The 19,787-nt window shown below is 49.6% G+C and overlaps 1 protein-coding gene across 4 annotated transcripts in view; it reads left to right on the plus strand.

Annotated features, from left to right (window-relative positions):
* Positions 1 to 17,665, plus strand: part of RNF216 (ring finger protein 216) — a 185,589-nt gene extending 167,924 nt beyond the window's left edge. For all 4 annotated transcript variants that reach the window (XM_024118990.3, XM_024119000.3, XM_028499609.2 and 1 more), the window contains exons 16-17: positions 13,778 to 13,847; positions 14,596 to 17,665. In XM_024118990.3, the coding sequence (XP_023974758.1) occupies positions 13,778 to 13,847; positions 14,596 to 14,915 (390 nt within the window). In that variant the 3' untranslated portion in view covers positions 14,916 to 17,665. The remainder of the gene's footprint in view (positions 1 to 13,777; positions 13,848 to 14,595) is intronic.
* The last annotated feature ends 2,122 nt before the right edge of the window (positions 17,666 to 19,787 follow it).

Consider the following 19,787-nt stretch of genomic DNA (forward strand, 5'->3'; position numbering starts at 1 on the left):
AAGACCCCACATGCCATGGAGCAACTAAGCCCATGTGCCGCAACTACTGAGCCTGCACTCTAGAGCCCGTGAGCCACAGCTGCTGAGCCCACGCGCCTAGAGCCCATGCTCCGCAACAAGAAAAGCCACCGCGATGAGAAGCCCGCACACTGCAATGAAGAGTAGCCCCCACTCACCACAGCTAGAGAAAGCCCGCTCACCACAGCTAGAGAAAGCCCGCGCACAGCAATGAAGACCCAGCACAGCCCCCCAAAAAAAAAGAAAAAAAAAAGGCAAACCTACTGTTTTAAACCTGAGAAAAGACAAAATAATCAACTGAAAAGGCATCAGAAGCAGTGAAAGATGGCTAGATACAAAATAAATATACAGAATGCCGTTCACAGTAGCTATATAAATCGTGAAATACCCAGGAAATGAACTTTAACAAGAAGTATGAAGAAAACTATAAAACCATATTGAAGGACATGAAGAGACTTGAACATGTGGAGAAATACGCTTTGTCCTTTTTTTTTTTTATGTATATAATAACGATAAATTTCATTTATTTATTTATTTATTTATTTATTTATTTATTTATTTATTTATTTATTTATTTATTTATTTATTTATTTATTTATTTATTTATTTATTTATTTATTTATTTATTTATTTATTGGCTGTGTTGGGTCTTTGTTGCTGTGCGCAAGCTATCTCTAGATGCAGCGATCAGGGGCTACTGTTTGTGGTACACAGGCTTCTCATTGCGGTGGCTTCTCTTGTTGCGGAGCACGGGCTCTTGGCACGCGGGCTTCAGTAGTTGTGGCACGCGGGGGCACGTGGGATATTCCCGGACCAGGGCACGAACCCGTGTCCCCTGCATCGGCAGGCGGACTCTCAACCGCTGCGCCACCAGGGAAGCCCATGATAGTATTACTATTAGTCAGTTGTAAGTTGCTCTGTAAGGATGGCAATGTAGTATGTGAGAAGACTTGTTCTACCAAAAAAACGATTGAGCATAACAGTGGATAGATACCCTGCCAACTTGGAGCTAGCAAGGAAGCTGCACCATAGCCTGCGGAGGCCTGGGGATAGCCATTGACGAGTCAGCTTTCACTGGGGCAAGTGAGGATGACCTGGATAGTGGAGATGCACCTTGTCCCTCAAAGGGGAGACTTGGTATTACAGAGAGATTACTTATGTCCAAAGTAATCTACAAGTTTACTGCAATTCCCGTTTAAATTCAGTCAGATTTATTTTTTTTTCTTGAAAAATTACCTGTAATTTTGGATTTCCCTGGTGGCACAGTGGTTGAGAGTCCGCCTGCCGATGTAGGGGACACGGGTTCGTGCCCCAGTCCGGGAGGATTCCCACATGCCGTGGAGCGGCTGGGCCCGTGAGCCATGGCCGCTGAGCCTGCGCATCCAGAGTCTGTGCTCCGCAGCGGGAGAGGCCACAACAGTGAGAGGCCCGTGTACCACAAAAAAAAATAATCACCTGTAATTTTGAAAGTGAGACTAATTTTTACTCTGAAGCTGCACAAATCAAAATCACATAGACTAATGCAAGAATAGACAGATAGATCAAGGGGACAAGGTAGAGACCAGGAACAGTGCCATAAGAATTTAATGTGTGACAAAAATTTCATTCAGATCCCTGGAGAAATGATAGATTCATCCGTTCTTTCGTTTGTAACTATTCATTGTTGCCAGGACTAGTTTTCTTGGAGTTTACAGTCTATTAAGTTTAAAACAGAGATCCTTCATGTGGTTGGTACCGTATAGGAACAGTAAGAATGATGCAGTGGAGAATGACAGGAGCCGGAGGGGGGAGTCATCTCAGCAGGCCTCTCTGAGAGGCAGCATTTACAGTGAAACCTGCATGCAGAGGAGGAGCAAGGCAGGCCAAAGAAATAAAACAGATTCGGCCTATTGGTGGAACAGAAAGAAGGCTGGTGTGGCTTGCAGGGGGTGAACGAGGGGAGGAAGGTGAGAGAGGTGGGCACAGAAGCAGGACGTGGGTCTCACTGAGTGTGCTGGGAGCTGTTGCAGGCCCTGAGTACACGAGTGACTTGGCCTAAGCCCCCATAGTTTGTTGCCAGATGGGACTGTGCTCAGAGTTACCATGGCTTCAGATTTTCCAGAGAGGTTGGAAATCTGTATTTTAATGTGAAATCTCCCAATTTTTAAAGATTGACCATTAATCCAAATCTAAAACACTGTTCTAGCTAGAACTTTATAAGTCAAAGATAAAAGTCTTGTTAGGGCATCCCTGGTGGCGCAGTGGTTGGGGTCCGCCTGCTGATGCAGGCGGACCAGGGTTCGTGCCCTGGTCCGGGAAGATCCCACATGCCGCGGAGCGGCTTGGCCCGTGAGCCATGGCCTCTGAGCCTGCGCGTCCGGAACCTGTGCTCCACAACGGGAGAGGCCACAACAGAGAGGCCTGCGTACCACAAAAAAAAAAAAAAAAAAAAGTCTTGTTAGCCACCAATCTTTATCCCTCATACAGAACACCTCCATATGCCTGATAAGAAAAGGTGTCAGGGTAACAGGCTGGCCCCTGTTGAAATCCGCAGCAGACCAGGCTGGTGGCCTAATCCTAATCCTCAGAACTCCCCACAGTTTTGTAAAGCACTGAGTCCTCTGTGAAAACCTGGTATCTGCATGTCAGGAACAGTCTCCTCCCGGGTGGAAAACTGGGCTGAGGGACCCAGGAATTGCTCTTATTCCACAGCTCCATGACCCAGTAAGACCCTTAGCAAGCCTGCCCTCCTACCACTGAGGAAATAATTGAAAGAAAGGAGCGACTTTGGAATAAACAGTCATCCTTCTGTTGCTGGTTGAGTGGAGGGAGGTGTGGTCCACAGTGGGAAGTGCTCTCCAAGGTAACCCACGCTGCATTTTTGTGACAAAATTTCCCAGACCCTGGCAGTTCCACTGACTCGGTTCCTCAGTCCCATCCAGCAAGCAAACTGGGGCCTGAGCATCTCTAGGAACTTGGTGAAGAAATAAGGTCTATTTCTTCAGCGGGCTCCTAAGAAGCATTCCTCAGGCTGCTTTCCTCTCCAGAAGCAGAGAGCAGCGTGGGAGTTACCACGTGCGGCAGGGTGTGTGCGGCAGGCAGTCTGGTTTCTTCGCAGCCCCGTTTTCCTTTCTGCTCTCTCTTGTTCTTCTCCTGCCACCTCCCTTTTCTTCCCACACATGGAATTGATTATAAACGTTTCTCGTGTTCTGTTACCTTGTTTGGGTGCCATAGCATGCAGCTGCCTCTCATTTTCATGTTGAATTGTCGTCTTCTACCCTGAGAAAGGTTCTGTATTTGCTCAAAATAAAGTTCGAAAGGAAGGTCAGGCAAATACAAATCCCTCCGATTTCCTCTGGTAGCCACAGCCAGAGATTTTGTTCCGTTTGTCCCGTTCCCATCAAAACCGGGATCAGCCCCGTTTCCTTGATTCTCACCAGGAGACCGATTGAATTCCAACCCAGCATCTGTTGGGGCTTCTGGGAACACAAAGCCATTCAGAAGTTCAGGGAAACAAAGCATGCCCTGTCATCCAGCCTTTTCTCTGGCTTAATTAACCGGCAAGGCCAGGAAGAATCTCTCATTTGTCCATGAGGGAGTTATCCCTTCGTGGTTTGGAGAGAAGTTGAGTTTTCATCCTTAATGACTAGAGATTGCTTGGGAACTGAACTAACTGCATATTAGAAAGCTGTCAGTTATCTGTTAGTTGTCAGAAATAAGCTCAAAACATTCAACCAAGAGTCTTGTAAAAACAAGATGTCTTTTTAAGAAGGAAAAAAGGAAAACAGAAGCAAACCAGTCACAACAAACCACAGTTTTCTAGCTTAGGGGTCACAATGCACAGCCAAATCACAACACATCAATGAACAAACATTATTTTGCAGTGGGGGAATAGTTACCCCGGGACTTTACTGGACCCCCATATGTGCTGACTTTTTTCTTGTCCGTGAGTGGTAACTTAAGGGGGTTAACAAGTTACATCTTACTGTTAGAAGCCACGTTCAGAGCAATCATCTGGCAGTCCGGATTCTAGACGTGGGGCAAAATTCGTAAGAGCATTTTCTCTTTAATAGAAAACAAAGTCGGTATTTATCTTGGGTTTTGGCTACCAGAAACTGCACAGAATTGTTTTCTACAACTTCTTTGTTTTTTAAATATAAGAATTTGAAGCATGTTCAGTTCAAATAAAACCCTAGGGCTTTAACAGCCACTTTACAATTTGGCATCATTATCGTCTAGCCATTTGGTTAAGAGAATTATTTATTTTTCTCAAGCCTGCAGTGGATTGAACCTGACATTAATATGTTTTAATATATTCAATTCTTTGACAGTCCTCTGAGGCCAATGTATCATCCCAGTTTTACAAATGAAGAAACTTGCAGAAGATTGTGGTCAGTAAAAGGTGGCATGGGGGATTCCCTGGTGGTCCAGTGGTTAGAGCTCCACGCTTTCACTGCTGAGGGTGCAGGTTCAATCCCTGGTCTGGGAACTAAGGTCCTGCATGCCAAAGTTAAAAAAATAAAAACGTGGCATGTGTCGATCTCAGGTCTTCTGTTCTCTCAGCATCTTAAACAAAGCTGCTTTCTGCTTTCACCCCTTAGTTGGCTCCAGCACCACCCAGCCTGGACCAGTGTCTGTCTTCCTGATGGGTCAGGGGCACGGAGGGCACTGGGCACCTTTGAGACGCTTGTTTGAGTGGCCTGGGAAAGGAAGAGGAAGTAAAAGTGTTTCAGACAGGGTTGAGGAGGAAATGGTAGAGATCATTTTAGGGAATATCTTCAGAAAGATATTCCAGAGTTTAGCTCGGTAACTAATTTTCAGTTTCAGGTTTTTTTCCTTAACTTTTAAAATTTACCTTCTGTGAAGAAGATGGTAAAGTGAATGCCCATGTTGCCCCATCACTTAACTTCCACAGTTGGCCTTAGCATTTTATTTCAAGTCACTGTTTTAAACACCGTTTCTGTTACAACATGGAGGCGGGACCACTTTCGCATTCTGCAGATGAAGAAAACAAGATTCAGGTCGCTTGGTAAAACCAGGATGCAAATCCAGGTCTTCAGCCAACTGTCAGCTCCTTCCACTCCCCAAGTCTCCACTCTGTGGAGCAAGAGGTCACAAGTACGGGAGCTTGCTGATAGCTGTCCGCAGGGTCCCTGCACCCGGTGAATCAAGCAGGCCTCCATAAAGGGCTAGGCCCTCGCTGGACCCTTCCCCATTGAGCAAGCTGCAGATGGTAGAAAGGGGCCTTGACAGTGTCCCCAGTCAGGTTTAGATGTCACTAGAGGATTGTACCAAGGAGGGCCACAGTATGGCCCAGTCTGGTAAACATGGCATGTGTCATGTTCAGCAGATGCCAGCAGGCCCCAGGCTGAGTGCTTGACCCTGACAGGAGTCACAACATAGCCACACCCCATGCTGCCTCCGGGTCCCTGCGGGGAGCTCTAGATAGAAAGGTGTTTGCGTTCCAGGCCTCTGTGACCTGAGGAGATAGTTGCAGAAGCCAGCAGAGAGCCGTCCAGTCTTTTCTCCTCCCCAGCACATTATCCGGACCTCCTCCGCACCCCCTCCCCGGCCATTCCAGACCCCAGCTGCACAGCATGTGCCACTCCGGGCCGTGCTGCACCCTCCTCCCCCCAATTTCCTGTTGCAGGGGGACAGCTGGCGCTGGGGGGTTAGGGTCTGGTGTTGCTCGGCGATCTGCAGCCAATCTGGGAATAATTTGAAACTAAATCCTCAGCTCTTTGGAAGCCTTTTATGAAATCATTGCAAGTTTATTAACAACAGCTGTGGCCATACATGACCTGGACCCCAGCCCCAGCCCCAGCCCCAAAACTGCAGGAGGGAAGCAGCGGTTGACTTGTAATTCTCAGTCTCCTTTTTACGGGGAGGGAAGGTTAAATGGAGAAGAAGAGTCACCACCCTCCCTTCATGGTCACCGGAGGCTGGCAGCAGGCAAGCAGGCTGGCAGCTCTGGTGTCCAGAAATGTTGAAGAAAACGGGCTCAAAAGGATGTTTAAAAGCCTCGCAAGAACAAGCCGTGTGCTAAGTACTCAAACGTTTATTTTAGGAGCCTTCAGCCGGTGGCGGGTGATTGTTGTCAATATCTGATTGGTGGAAACCTTCTCTTTTTCCCTTTAAGCACTTGCAGTTTCTCTTCCTTCTTTTTCTCCCATCCAGACCCTGCTCCATGGGCAGAGCTGTGGGGCTTCATTGTTGAGGACATGTTTTAAGGAGTTGGGGTTTGGAGTTGTTTTTCTTCATTAAAACCTCTCTGGTGAATTCTCCCTCACTTCCTGCCGGCAGCTGGCATGCTGAGTCGGTGTTTCAGAGAGGCCGGGCCCCTGCCATCCCCTCGTGCTCTTGCCGTGCCTCGCTGCCTACCCACCTCCATGTGAAGCAAGCGTGTCAGAGTCTTCTGTGTTAGGCCAGCATTTCTGTATCTTGCTGAGCTCAGAGGAATTCAGGGAAAGGAAATAAAATCCTCTCACTGTTAAGATGCAACCCCTCGTTTCTTTATATAAAGCATTCTTCCAGATCTGCTGGGCGGCGAGACTCCATGTCACTCTCTGCTGTGATCCTTTGTCCTCAGCACTGCATTTGGGGTGCACTGGCCCACTGTGGGTGCTGCACGTGTTCCCATCCCAGTTCTCATTACATTCAGTGGTGGTCTGTGGGTTCCCCTCCCAGAGTGGCCGTGCGTAGTGATGGAAAGTGCTGTGGGGTTCACTTCTACTCTAGCCTGGCGTTTCCTTATGGTCAGTCTGAGACTTGCTTATATGCATATTCTGTGGATCTGTTTAAAGGTTTTCACCAAGATGAGGAGGGGCCAGAAAGAGGGCAGAAAAGGCCTACTGGGTCCATCTTAAACCCCAAGCCAAAGGCCAAGGAGAGGAATGCTGGGGTGTGCATGTTGCCCTTGGTGGACATTGACTAGGGCCTGTCGAGGTGTCCAGTGCAGTGAGTCCGGACAGAGCTGTCTGTTCCTCCCACAGTTACCCACTGACCAAGCAAGGCAGGCAGGGTGTGAAGGGGAGCTCAGGTTTGAAATGGGCTCGGTTTAGCCTCCAACCTTGTTGGGGTCAGAGCAGTCAGGGGGACCCCTAATAGCTTGCTCCCAAGGCCTTTGGCCTCTGATTGCCTGCAGAGTCCAGAGCTGCCCGGGCTCCGCTGGGGGCTGTAAGCCCAGAAGAAGCAGCCTGGCCCTGCCCTGGTTCTAATTTCACTCTTCATCATTTACTTGGTGACCTTCAACACATAACTGCCTTGTCAGAGCCTGTTTCCTCGTGGGTAGGATCCTGCCAGCCCCTTGTGGCTGGGAGAGACACTTGGAGAGCAGGCGTGTGTGACCGAGCGCAGTACACACAGGGAAGTGGGACCTGAGTGTGCAGAGTGTGGCCTTCTAGAAGGGAGCCTCAGGGATTTTGAAAGTGAGATGTGGATACAAAAACAACCAATGGGAATTGCCAAAATCTTCCTAGGAGTTCTCTCTGGTGAGGAATTACCTTTCTTTTTTCTTTTTTTTTTAATTTTTTTAATTTATTTATTTTTGGCTGCGTTGGGTCTTCGTTGCTGCCCGCGGGCTTTCTCTAGTTGCGGTGAACGGAGGCTACTCTTCATTGCAATGCGTGGGCTTCTCATCGCGGTGGCTTCTCTTGTTGCGGAGCACGGGTTCTAGGCGTGCGGGCTTCAGTGGTTGTGGCTCGCGGGCTCTAGAGCACAGGCTCAGTAGTTGTGGCGCACGGGCTTAGTTGCTCCGCGGCATGTGGGATCTTCCCAGACCAGGGCTCAAACCCGTGTCCCCTGTGTTGGCAGGCAGATTCTTAACCACTGTGCCACCAGGGAAGTCCCAGGAATTACTTTTTTATTTGTGTTTTAACTCTTTTTCCCAAGATGGCTTTAATGTGTATGAGAATCAAAACCCTGGCTTTTTGTGGAAGAAGGAGAAAATTCCATGGGACTCCAAGGTATACAAGTAACTTGGTGGCCTCATGAGAAGACATGTCAACAAGGCAAGGACATCTGGAGATGGCCTGGAACAGCGCCCAGGTCAGGAGCATAGGCGACTCAGTTACCATGAGCCAGTTAAGTCCTGTGGCCTCAGTGATAGAGCCTGGCCTGCACCTTAGGTTTCTGGTTTCTCCCCAAGCTCCCGGCTCCCACTCTGGGTGAGAAGGTTCTGCTGGCTTTGTCTCAAAGGCCAGGTGCTGGGGAGGCCAGTCAGAGACCTGATGTTCCAAGTGATGGCACATGTACTTCTGGGTGAGCTGACCCCAGGAAAATGGGAATTTTTCAGGGAAGTGTCCCCTTCTCTACTGTACTGGCTGTTCATCTCCTTGAGTAGAGGTGTTTTATTTTGCCCTATTCCCTTCTTTTATTCAGTGGAGAAAGGAGATTTAAGATTTCTGCCCATCTCAAAGAGAAGGAACTCTTATATTTCAAAGAGAGCAAGATACACTCTTTCTAGAGCAAAGCAGGGCCTAAAAATAGTCACCTCTGACAGTTCTCAGGGCAGGCAGAGTACTCTGGGCCCCTCCAGTCATACTGTTCCAGAAGCTTCTATTCAGAAACTACTGGTTGAAGTGCTTGAGAGCTCAGGCTTTGAGAAGGCCTGGATTCAAACCTTACTATGTGTGGGACTTCCCTGGCGGTCCAGTGGTTAAGACTCCGTGCTTCCAATGCAGGGGGCATGGGTTCGATCCCTGATCAGAAAAAATATTTTTAAAAACCTCAGTTTCCTCATTTGTAATATGGGGATTAATTAATAGTACCTAACTCCTGGAGTTGTTATGAAATCTATGTGAGGTGCTTAGAACAGGAGCTGGCACACAGTAAGCCATTATTACTATCACTGTGCTTGGCAGTTTATAAAAAGTGAGGTCATTTGCTTCTCACAGTAAACCTGCTATGGAAATGATTAGGCTCCAGGTTAAGTCGTGTTGGGTAGAGGGGTCCCCAAGCCAAGGTCTGTGGAACCCCAAAGCTGGAGTCCCATCACACCAGCTGCCTGCCTGTTAGGAAGCCAGTGCTGCTTTAAGATAAAATTCACTACGGTGGGGGCTGCTCCAGCATGCCTGGATTTCCTGTAAGTGACTCAGGCCCTGCAGTGGAGCTGGAGGACAGTTAATTCTGTGATCCAGCCCACACACCTCTGGCCCTCTCATCATCTTTTTTCCTCCTATTGTTCCCTGTTTTCAGCAGGTTAGGTGTGTCCTAGATTTGCAGAATGGCAAGACTTTTTCACAAGTGTCCTTATTCACCGTGAATGATGACACTTGGGATGCGTAGAATGTTTCCCAAGGGAACTAACCTCTAGAAAAGCCTTAATGTCCCCATGTATCACTTACCCAACCCAAGAAGCGTTCTGATGAGGGACCAGTCCTCATGTTTTATCTCAAAATCAACCCTAAACCTACCTTTGCTCTTTTTTTTTAACATTATTAATTTATTAAATTGTGGTAAAGTAAAATTTGCCATTTTTAAAGTGTACAATTCAGTCTGCCTTCACTTTTTTTAATTTTTTTAAAATTTTATTTATTTTTATTTTTTATTTATTTATTTTTGGCTGCATTGGGTCTTCGTTGCTGCGCACAGGCTTTCTCTAGTTGCGGTGAGCGGGGGCTACTCTTCGTTATGGTGTGCAGGCTTCTCATTGCGGTGGCTTCTCTTGTTGCGGAGCACGGGCTCTAGGTGCTCAGGCTTCAATAGTTGTAGCACGCGGCCTCAGTAGTTGTGGCACACAGGCTCAGTAGTTGTGGTGCACGGGCTTAGTTGCTCTGCGGCATGTGGGATCTTCCCGGACCAGGGCTCGAACCCGTGTCCCCTGCATTGGCAGGCGGATTCTTAACCACTGTTCCACCAGGGAAGCCCATGCCTTCACTCTTGACTTGAGGAATTTTAAATACTCAAGGGAAACTGCTTATGGAAGGCAATTCTACCCCAGATGAAGAAAAAGTCTTCCCCCTTAGAGTCTAACATATTTGGCTGAAAATGTAATTTTTATCTTTAAAAAAATATATTAAAAAGTGTTTTAGTTCTTAGTTTCGAAATATAGTGTCCTGTGACTCCAACCAGTTAGAGAAAGTTGAAATCTGAAACGCTTAACCCATATTCTAGGTGTAACTAACAATTCGCTCATTCTTTATGGTAACAATCACTGCTCAAAATAGTTGAGTGCTGACATTTTCTTGTGAAATACAGACTGTATTTAGACTGTAAGAGCACTGCCTAACCAGGGAAAGCCAGAGCTTAAGGACAAATAGTCCTGAGTCCACTTAACAAATCAGGAGAGTGATCAGAGCAAAGGAAGGAAGGGAAGAGGCTCCAGGTGGCTCTCTTCAAAAGGTGAAGAACTCAAGGCTCTAAGGCTTCTCCCGCCCCCCAACCCCGGAAAAACTCTCAGTGGTGGCCTGGGAGTTTCTGCCAGCTGGTGGACCTGGCTGCTCTGTCCTCCAGAGAGCCGGCAGATCCGTATCAGGACGCTCAACTCACACTTGCCTGTGCAAGTGCCTCAGACCCACCTAAGGAAATTCTTACGTTGCATTTATTCGGGGCAAACTTTTACCAGGAGCATTCGGATTTATCACAGGAAACTTAGTATTGATAAAAATCGGTCAGATGCCCTGTTCATCCATAGCCTTAACAGTGCTATAAGAGACCTGGAATCTTTTACTCAGAAAGTATCCCTCATTCTTCATTTATCCTGACAGAAATGTCACAAGACAGTCTGAGGGGAAAGAGGGGGTGGGGGTCAGGGGTTAGTCTTTAATGCTGTGAAATTACTCTTTAAGCCCATGTAGAATTCCAAAGTGGAATGCCAGCTGGAATTGTGATCGCAGCACAAAAATAGAAGCTCCATGAGGGAAGGGACCAGGTCTGCCTTATTCTTAGCTGTACATGCAGTTCAGTGCCTGATGCATACTGGACACGCAATACATATTCTTGAATGAAAGCATACATATATATACCCTCCACATTTTCAAATCAAACGACAGGGACAGGGAACCTTCAGAGTCGTTTTCTGTGGATTTTCTCCAGGAGATGTATTTGAGTGACACTGCCTAGTCCACCACGAACTAACCATAACTTTGAACAACTTACCTGCTCTGAGACCTTACTTTCTGTGGTAGAAGGAAGTTAGAATGGCTGGTTTCTAAGGGGCCTTCCTATGCCATCAGAGGCGTTAGGTGTCCCTCTGGGTACTGATGGGCATATGAGCACATTTAGGTGATGTGATAGAAGAGGGATGAGGTGGTGGGGGTGGGGTGAGGGTGAGGGTGATGTAGTGCTAGCAGTTATAATTAATGAATGACCAGAGGCAGGAAACCTCACTCATACCATAAAGAAGCCACTGAGGGGCTTCCCTGGTGGCGCAGTGGTTGCGCTTCCGCCTGCCGATGCGGGGGAACCGGGTTCGCGCTCCGGTCTGGGAGGATCCCACATGCCGCGGAGCGGCTGGGCCCGCGAGCCACGGCCCCTGAGCCTGCGCGTCCAGAGCCTGTGCTCCGCAACGGGAGAGGCCGCGGCAGGGGGAGGCCCGCATACCACAAAAAAAAAAAAAAAAAAAAGAAGCCACTGAGAGAAATGTTAGAGCATCTCCCAATCTTTACCACTTTTTCTTGAAACTTTTTATCTTTCTGAAATCTTTATTCCTGCCATTTTTCACAACTTTCCTGTCTTTGATAAGGAGTACTTGCTTTGTGCTGGGTCCTTTACACAATTGAGCTCATACGGTCCTTACAACAGCCCATTTTACAGGTGAGATGCCCAGACTCAGATGTTCAGGAATTTGCCCAGGTCACTCAGTGAGCAGTGTAGAGCAACAGCTCTCCTACTTTCCATTTTTCTAGATTACTTTTTTTTTTTTTTATCTTTTTTCCTAGGCTTGCCACTGGCACCAAAATGACGTTTGCCAGCTCCTAATCTAGATAGTGGTAGAATTTATCTTGACATTCACATGGAGAGCTTCAGACTGCCTCCACCAAAGCCTGCTGCATTACTGGAGCCCTTAGTGTTGATTGGCTTAGTGATTGCTGTGTAGAGTAGTAAGTTTCCTCATTTGGAGAGTTCACAAAGAGGCTGGATGACCATGTCTTAGGGTTTTTATAGCGTAGGTGTCCAGTGCACACTGAGTGAGCGACACTCATGACTCCGGGATCATGGAGGGGCCATAACTGTCTGTGAAATCACAAGTTACCGTCTTGGTTATGACATTAGTAACAGACTGCCCATTGCCCAGCTCCACGCTGAGGCTGCTGTGCTCTCCCCTGGGCCAGGGTTTTCCAGGTGTTCTTTCCAGCCCATGCACTTCCTTCTGTGGCCCTCCATTCACATCCCAGAAGTTCCATGGGTGACGTCAGCCAGTCAAGAGCATCCAATCAGCATGAAAAATCCAGAGTTATCACTGACAGTATTCCAACCCAGACCACACTGGCCGTGTGGAGAGGCCTTGCCTGATGCGTCGTCTGGGGCAACACACGTTTCTAGCAGAGGCTTCTGGGAGTCCGGAAAGTGGGCTCATGCTTCCCCGCCCCACACTGGGCACCACTGCCCTTCTCCTCACTTCTTCCCAGCTTGACTGCCCTTAACTCCTGGAGAAGCTACTGCAAGACCCCAGGAAACAGAACATGCCTGCCTGTCTCTCAGTTTGATCAGTGCACTTGCCACGCTCAGGTTGTGGCTGCAGTGTCTACTCTGCTCTTTGTCGAGCCCCAGCTCGTGGCGGGTAGACTTAAATCCCATGCCTTCCATGGCCATGCTGGTTCAGCGGCAGCCCTGAGGCTGGCAGCAAAGACATGCACCGTATTGGTGGTGGTTTCAATCCAGCGAGTGTCCTTTCAGTCCCCAGCCGTTTTGCAGGGCCGCTGAGGAGTGGTTTGAACCCCCAGCACATTACACAGAACGGGCATGGTTCAGGTTGTCTGTCCCGGGCCAGCAGCCCAGTTCACGGTGCCTGGGGCAGGTGGAGATGGGGGAACTGTATGTGGCACAGACCCCCGAGTTTCCCTGGTGAGGCCCACACATCTGCCTGTGCCCGGCGCCTCTCTGGCTCCCGTCCCCAGGCTGGGATAATCCAAGTCTGAATGGCCCATTAGCGAAGCAGGCCTACCAAGCCTGAGTTTGGGAAGGGGAGATGGTGAGGTCTACAGGGGAGTTGTTCTTAAACTGCTGTGCCCTTCCTTGTGGCCCAGGCCACTGTTCTGCTGGCAGGATGCTGCTCCTTCTACAGCCCACCACTGTCTAGGAGCTAAAGGCCAGCTTCAGGACTCAGCAGGCCTGCATAGTCTTTTGTCCAGCTCAGTTCAGGGAGCCAGCAAGACTTCGGGCTCTACAGAGAGGGCTTCTGCGCTCAAGAGTTTGTAGACTCAAGATCTGAAACTCCTCAGGCCCTGCCCGCTCCAGACTCACCCCCACCCCAAACCCTTGGGTTATCAGTCTGCCCTCTCCGAGCTATGGGAAGTTCTTACCTTACAGCTGAGTGAACAGAGCAGGCTCTCTTAGCCCAGCCCCCAGACAGCCACCTGCAGTGCACAGACCCGCTCCTTGGTCCCAGCCTTTCAGATGGGCTTCCTCATGGGAGCCGTCTAATGGTGAAGGAAGAAGATTCTCGGGGAACTGGGAATGGGTGGTAGGCCAGCCCACGACCTCGCTGGCCAGCAGCAGGTTCTGGCTTAGCCCCGTTGCTGATCGGCAGCAAGCCGGCCTCCCGAGCGCCCCGGGAGGGCCTCAGCGCTGCGTGGAGCTGGCTGAGAGCAAGCTTGTCATCTTCTTTCCTTTCTCCTAGGAAGATGATGAGAAGCTAATTGAGGAAATCCAGAAGGAGGCCGAAGAAGAACAGAAAAGAAAGAATGGAGGCAAGTGCTCCCCAAGGCAGGCCCTGCACTCACTCACCCCATGTGCACAGGGGAGGAGGGGACCCCGCTGCCGGCCTGCATCGGGATCCTGGCATTCCACCCAGCCAAGGACCAGCAGGGAGTGCTGTCCCTCAGGTGGCCGCTGACACACCCTACCCACATATCCAGCTCCCTCTGGGAAAGGCCCTGAAAGCATAGAGACAGTTTCAGCAGCTTCTTGATGGCCAGGAGGTCCCACGGGGTGAGTTTGAGCTTAGGAAGCAAATAGAAGCCAAAGCAGACTTCAAAAGACAGTAGGCCCCTCTGAGGTTAGAGAGGAATGAAATGGAGTTTCTGTAAGTGGCCATCCACGCACGGGCTCTAAAGGAAATTCTCTCACAGAAGCTCCACCTGTTCTGAGCCGGATCAGTCTGCCTCCTTCCAAGGTGATCCTTGTGGAGTGTGACACTCGGTGGGAAGTATGGTTTTGTCCTTGGTGATGGCTGGTTAGGGGGCTATGCACCCATGCGTGCATGCTACGTTTTGGGCTTTAATCGGCCTTATTCTGGCCTGGCCACCCCTCCTGTGTCCCCAGGGAAGAATGATGCTGAAAGTTGGAGGTTCCTGGTCTGCCCTCATGCTCCAGGCTGTCGGCCTACAGTTCAGGGCCCCTGGGACCAGGATCAGGATATGCAGCTCTGGTTCCAAGCCAGACCTGAGCACAGTGCAATTTAACTGTTTTCTCTGTTAAATCCCATCTTCTTTTTAGAGAATACCTTCAAACGCATTGGGCCCCCCTTGGAGAAGCCTCCAGAGAAAGTCCAGAGGATCGAAGCCCTGCCGAGGCCCGTCCCACAGAACCTGCACCAGCCACAGATCCCCCCCTACGCCTTTGTGCACCCAGCCTTCCCCCTGCCTCCCGTCCGGCCCATGTTCAACAACTTCCCCCTCAACATGGGCCCCATCCCAGCGCCCTATGTGCCCCCTCTGCCCAATGTACGAGTCAACTATGACTTCGCCCCCGTCCACGTGCCGCTGGAGCACAACCTGCCTATGCACTTTGGCCCCCAGCCGCGGCATCGCTTCTGACACCCAGGCCCCACCCCTCCCAGGAGCCCCGCCAAGCATCCCGTGCAGGCTGGAGGCTGGATAGATGCTCCTTCGCCCCCAAGGCTGATGGCTGTGCCCATGCCTGCTAAGTAGGGATGACGGACTTGCCTCTTGAATGGATAGGCTGGATTTCTTCCTGGGAAGGGCCAGTGCTCCTTGAATAGTGATCAGCAGGCTGGTACCCTCTGGGTGCCCGTAACAGGATTGGGCCAGAGATAAGGGGGCAGCAAAACCCTCTTCCTGAAGAGTTCTGCCGTCCCAGCAGCCAACGTGGTGGCCCTGGGCCACAAGGTAGCCCGTCTCTGTCACTCACGTCCCTGCAGAAATAGATGAAGGGAAATGTTTGCCTCCATCCCCTCCCCCTGGCAGACAACAGAAGTCTCTCAGTTAAAAACCACATAAGCCTTCCTTACCGTAGCAGTGTGATCCATAATAAAGTGAAGTAACAAGTAGTGCAGTTTCAAGAGAGCTGAGAGCTCGGGACCGTGTCGTGGAGGCCTGGTTCTTCTACCCACCTCGCTCTGAAGCCCACCTACAGTGAGGTGCACTCCACTGCCCTGAGCCAGTTAGTCTAAGTGGCAGAGCGATGTCCACAGGCCTGGGAGCGCAGCTCAGGTTGGGGAGGCTGTGGACCGTGTCCCAGTGCAGTACCCCAGGCCGCCACCACAGTGATTGTTCCAGGGTCTCGCCTTCCGTCTTGATCCTCTCGGATGAGACCACAGAGAGCCATTTCATGCAATGGGATGTTTGTAGTTTATCTAAAGAAACATTTGCTGTTTACTCACTTTGAACTTTTCCAGTTTTCTGTGGCCTACTAGTTTCTCTCCCTCAGTGTCTGGAAAGTCAAAGAAATCTGTTGCCCCGTGCCTGGCAGTTGATAAGGGTGGGATGGTCCTGAAATTTTTGCCAACCACAAGATCCTTTTGAAGTAGCTGTGACAGAGGCCTGGTGGCTCTCCCAGGGAGCCGTGTTTGCCACCACCCAGGTAATGAACAGATTCTCCCTTGAACAGATTCTCCCCTAAGGTACGGTGGCGCTGGCTTTGCCCAGCGGGTACATGGCCCGGGTTGTGCTCGGCAGCTACCCTTTTCTGAGGTCAGGTGAGTCCGGCTGTGGGTTTGCTTGGGAGTCCCCGCCATGTTCCCAGTTGCCTTTTGCTGTCCAGCCCCAGCCAGGTGTTTGAGCCTCACCCCAGCCACCTGCTCTGCAGTACTTCATGCTGCTCCAGCCCACGTGCAGAGCAGAGGCCTCAGTGGGGAATGAACCTGCCTGGCTCCCTGTGTTGGCCTCCATTCCTCTTGCTGAAGCTCTGGTGGCTGTGGGGTTCCCAGAAGTTCACACAGACCTCAGAGAGGAGGGGACAGACCCGGGACCAGGCATCACCGTCTGGTCACCCGTTGCCATCAGCCTCTCAGATGTTTTTCAGAGATTAAAATGGAGAGGTGATGTGCCAGGTTGCCTGTTATTGCTGTCTTTCCTCTGGGTTTGGGGTTTGTGGATAGGTGGTCCCCTGGGCTTGGGGTGGGGGTGCATGAAGAGAGGCTACACTGAGTCTCTGCTGCCAGGAGCCTTTCCCTACCGGGCTTCCTGCCCCTGCCCTCGGGCACAGCAACAGGATTTCTTCAAGTACCTTTAAAGCATGTTCCCTGTGCTTCCCCAAGGGAGGGTCTCTGAGGGCTGTGAACTGCCAACAGATGTCCCACCAGATGGGGAGGGTGACCCCAGGTGCTGAACCTGCCCCACTGGTGACAGTGCTCACCCCAGCCCACCAGAACCTTCTGGGTCTCTGACCCAATTCATCATCCAACAAAGGAACCAGCTTCCACCTTTGCCCAGCAGCCCAGGGTGAACCAGCTTCCACCTTTGCCCAGCAGCCCAGGGTATATGGCTCCGCGGAGGTCCTGGGGCAGCGACAAGGACAGACCTTGGGCTCGTGTTGCATGCCCTTGACACTGCGGTCCAGCAACTGCCCTAGGACCTGGCATGCGAAGGTCCAAATGTTGCCACACAGGAGGGAGACCAGAACAATTCCCCCAAGGCCAAACTGAAGACTGGTCTTTTGAGATGAGTTCTGGCTGCTTTTAGCCACACAAGGCAGCTAGGGAACCACTCCTGCCTTTCTGAGCCGAGGGCGCCTGATTGGGAACGTTCCTCCTTGAGCCAGGCTGTGGAGTGGCTCGCAGGTCTGCAGATGTAGCACAGTCCCTTTCGCCGAAAGTTCTGACCCGAGCATGAGCCCCCTCATGTCTGCAAAATGGCCCTGTAGGTGCCTCGTGTCTTGGAGAAGCAGTCTGTACTAGTGATGGGGTTGGGGGGAGAGGGCGCCATAACCATCAGACAAACCATTCAGTGGCTGCAAGATGCAAACGACAGGACACCCCGAGAGATCAGCCCCTGTCTGGGGGACAGAGCAGTCCCAGAGGCAGCCTGACGCCTTCCCCTCTGGTCTGGCTTGCTTGCTCCCTGGAGCGAGAGACTGCCCAGCAGCCGTCCCATTCTTGCCTTAAAACTGGAGAGAGGAATCTAGTATTTGCACTTAGCAAAAGATTTTAAAACTTAAAAAAATGTGCATGACCTGTCACTTTGTATAAAAATAGCAAAAACGATTAGTTTATTAAATTCTTTTCTTTATCTTCTGGTAGTAAAAATACATAAAATAATGGTTTAAACTACTGTGTGTAAAAAGCCTGTACCATATGTAACTTGGTTTTTTGTAAATAAATGTTTGTGCAGACTGCTCTCTGGTTTCGTTTCTCCACACAGCCTGATCAGGCAGGCCCCACGACCCCACAAAGTTACAGGGGCTGCTCAGACTGAAAGCCAGCGGATTCCAGGGGAGTGATAACACCTCACGTAACACTGCTCACCCAGAGCGGAGGTCGGGATGCTGCTGGAGAGCTGCAGGATCTGATCCCAAAGGAGCCCCGAGGGTCTGGGCCTGCTCAGGAGGAAGATCCAGGTGATCCATTATGCTAACCCTGCCTGGGTGGCTGCCCAGGTCGGGTTGGGCACAGGGGTTTTTTTATTTGTTTTTCAGTACAGAATTCCCTTCAAGAAAGTGTGGTCAGCTCCTCTTCCAGGCCCCTGCAGCAAGCCACTGACTGAGCCCTGGAGGTGGATGCAAAAGGGAGAAACCTCACTCAGACAGGAGGCCAGTCCTGAGAACAGGGAGCCCCTACGCAGAGAAGCTGCAGGTACACCTGCTTCCACACACTTCCCGCCGCCTGCCAGGCCTGGAGGGTACCCTGAGCACGGCGGACCACAGCACACTTGGGCTCAGATGTTGAGAAAACACATTGTCTTCTTCTCCACTTGCAACTTTTTACTAACATGTTTTTTTTTTTTAATTGCACGTCTGAAAAAGGTGTACTGAAGTAAACCCAAGAGGAAAGTTAACCTGCATTCCCAGCTTCTAAATCAGTGTATTTGTAAATTTACCCGCGCCATCTAGTTCTTGTTCCTGTACATGTTCCGTACTTACAGCAATATCATAGACGGTTCTACAGTTTCCATCAGTAGATAAGTAATGTTCCCTACCCCACCCCCGCAATCTGCTACCATCTTTCTTTCCCATCCTCCATTCAAGTAACCAGAGTCACATTCCTCCCTCTTTACCCCGCTCCCTCTCCAGCACATTTCAACATGCATCTGCTTAGCAGGGCTCTGGGCCTTTGTTGTTACAAGAGTGGTTTCATACTTTTGTCTGAAACTCACTTTTCTCTCTTTGCCATCATGGAGTACCCTCCAGGTCTGTGGGTCAATATAGCTCTAATTTGTGCCTTTTATGCCTTCCATGATATTTCTTTGTATATATTTGCCACAAGTGATCCAACCATTGCCCCATTAAAGAAAATTTGGATGCTTGTGATGTCTTGCCACCACACGCAACACCTCAGTGAACATTCCCTTGGATGTTGCAATAGATAAATTTCCAGCAGTGGAGTTGTGAATCAAAGGATTGGGGGGCGGGGGGGATGTGTGTTTTTTTTTTTTTGAAGTATAGTTGATTTACAATATTGTGTTTCAGGTGTACAGCAAAGTGATCTGGTTATACATATATAGAGAGAGAGATTTAAAAAAATTTTTTCCGTTATACTTTTTTTTACAAGCTATTGAACATAGTTCCCTGTGCTATACGGTAAATCCTCGTTTATCTATTTTATATATGGTAGCACGCATCTGTTAATCCCATACTCCCAATTTATCCCCCACCGCCTTCCCCTTTGGTAACCATAAGTTTGTCTTCTGTGTCTGTGAGTCTTTTTCTGTTTTGTAAATAAGTTCATTTTTACTATTTTTTAGATTCCACATGTAAGTGATCTCATGCAGTATTTGTCTTTCTCTGTCTGACTTATCTCATTTAGCATAATGCCCTCTAAGCCCATCCATGTTGTTGCATATGGCAACATTTCATTCTTTTTTATGGCTGAGTAGTATCCATTGGATATATGTGCCACATCTTCCTTATCCGTTCATCTGTCGATGGACACTCAGGTTGCTTTCATGTCTTGGCTATTGTAGATGATGCTGCTAAGAATGTTGGGGTGCATGTATCTTTTCGAATTAGAGTTTTTGCCTTTTCTAGATATAACCCCAGGACTGGGATTGCTGGATTATATGGTAACTCTATTTTAAGTTTGTTAAGGAACCTCCATACTGTTTTCCATAGTAGCTTCACCAATTTACATTGCTACCAGCAGTGTAGGAGGGTTCCCTTTTCTCCGGGTATATTTCAGTAGCTTTGCCAGATTCCTCTCCTGCAAAGCTGTGTCAACCCACCACAGGTGAGAGCCTTTGGCTGTGCTCTCACCCCTCATTGGCACATCGTTGTGACCATGGTCCACCCCGCTG

Source organism: Physeter macrocephalus, chromosome 14, assembly GCF_002837175.3.
Source record: "Physeter macrocephalus isolate SW-GA chromosome 14, ASM283717v5, whole genome shotgun sequence".
Lineage (NCBI taxonomy): Eukaryota > Metazoa > Chordata > Mammalia > Artiodactyla > Physeteridae > Physeter > Physeter macrocephalus.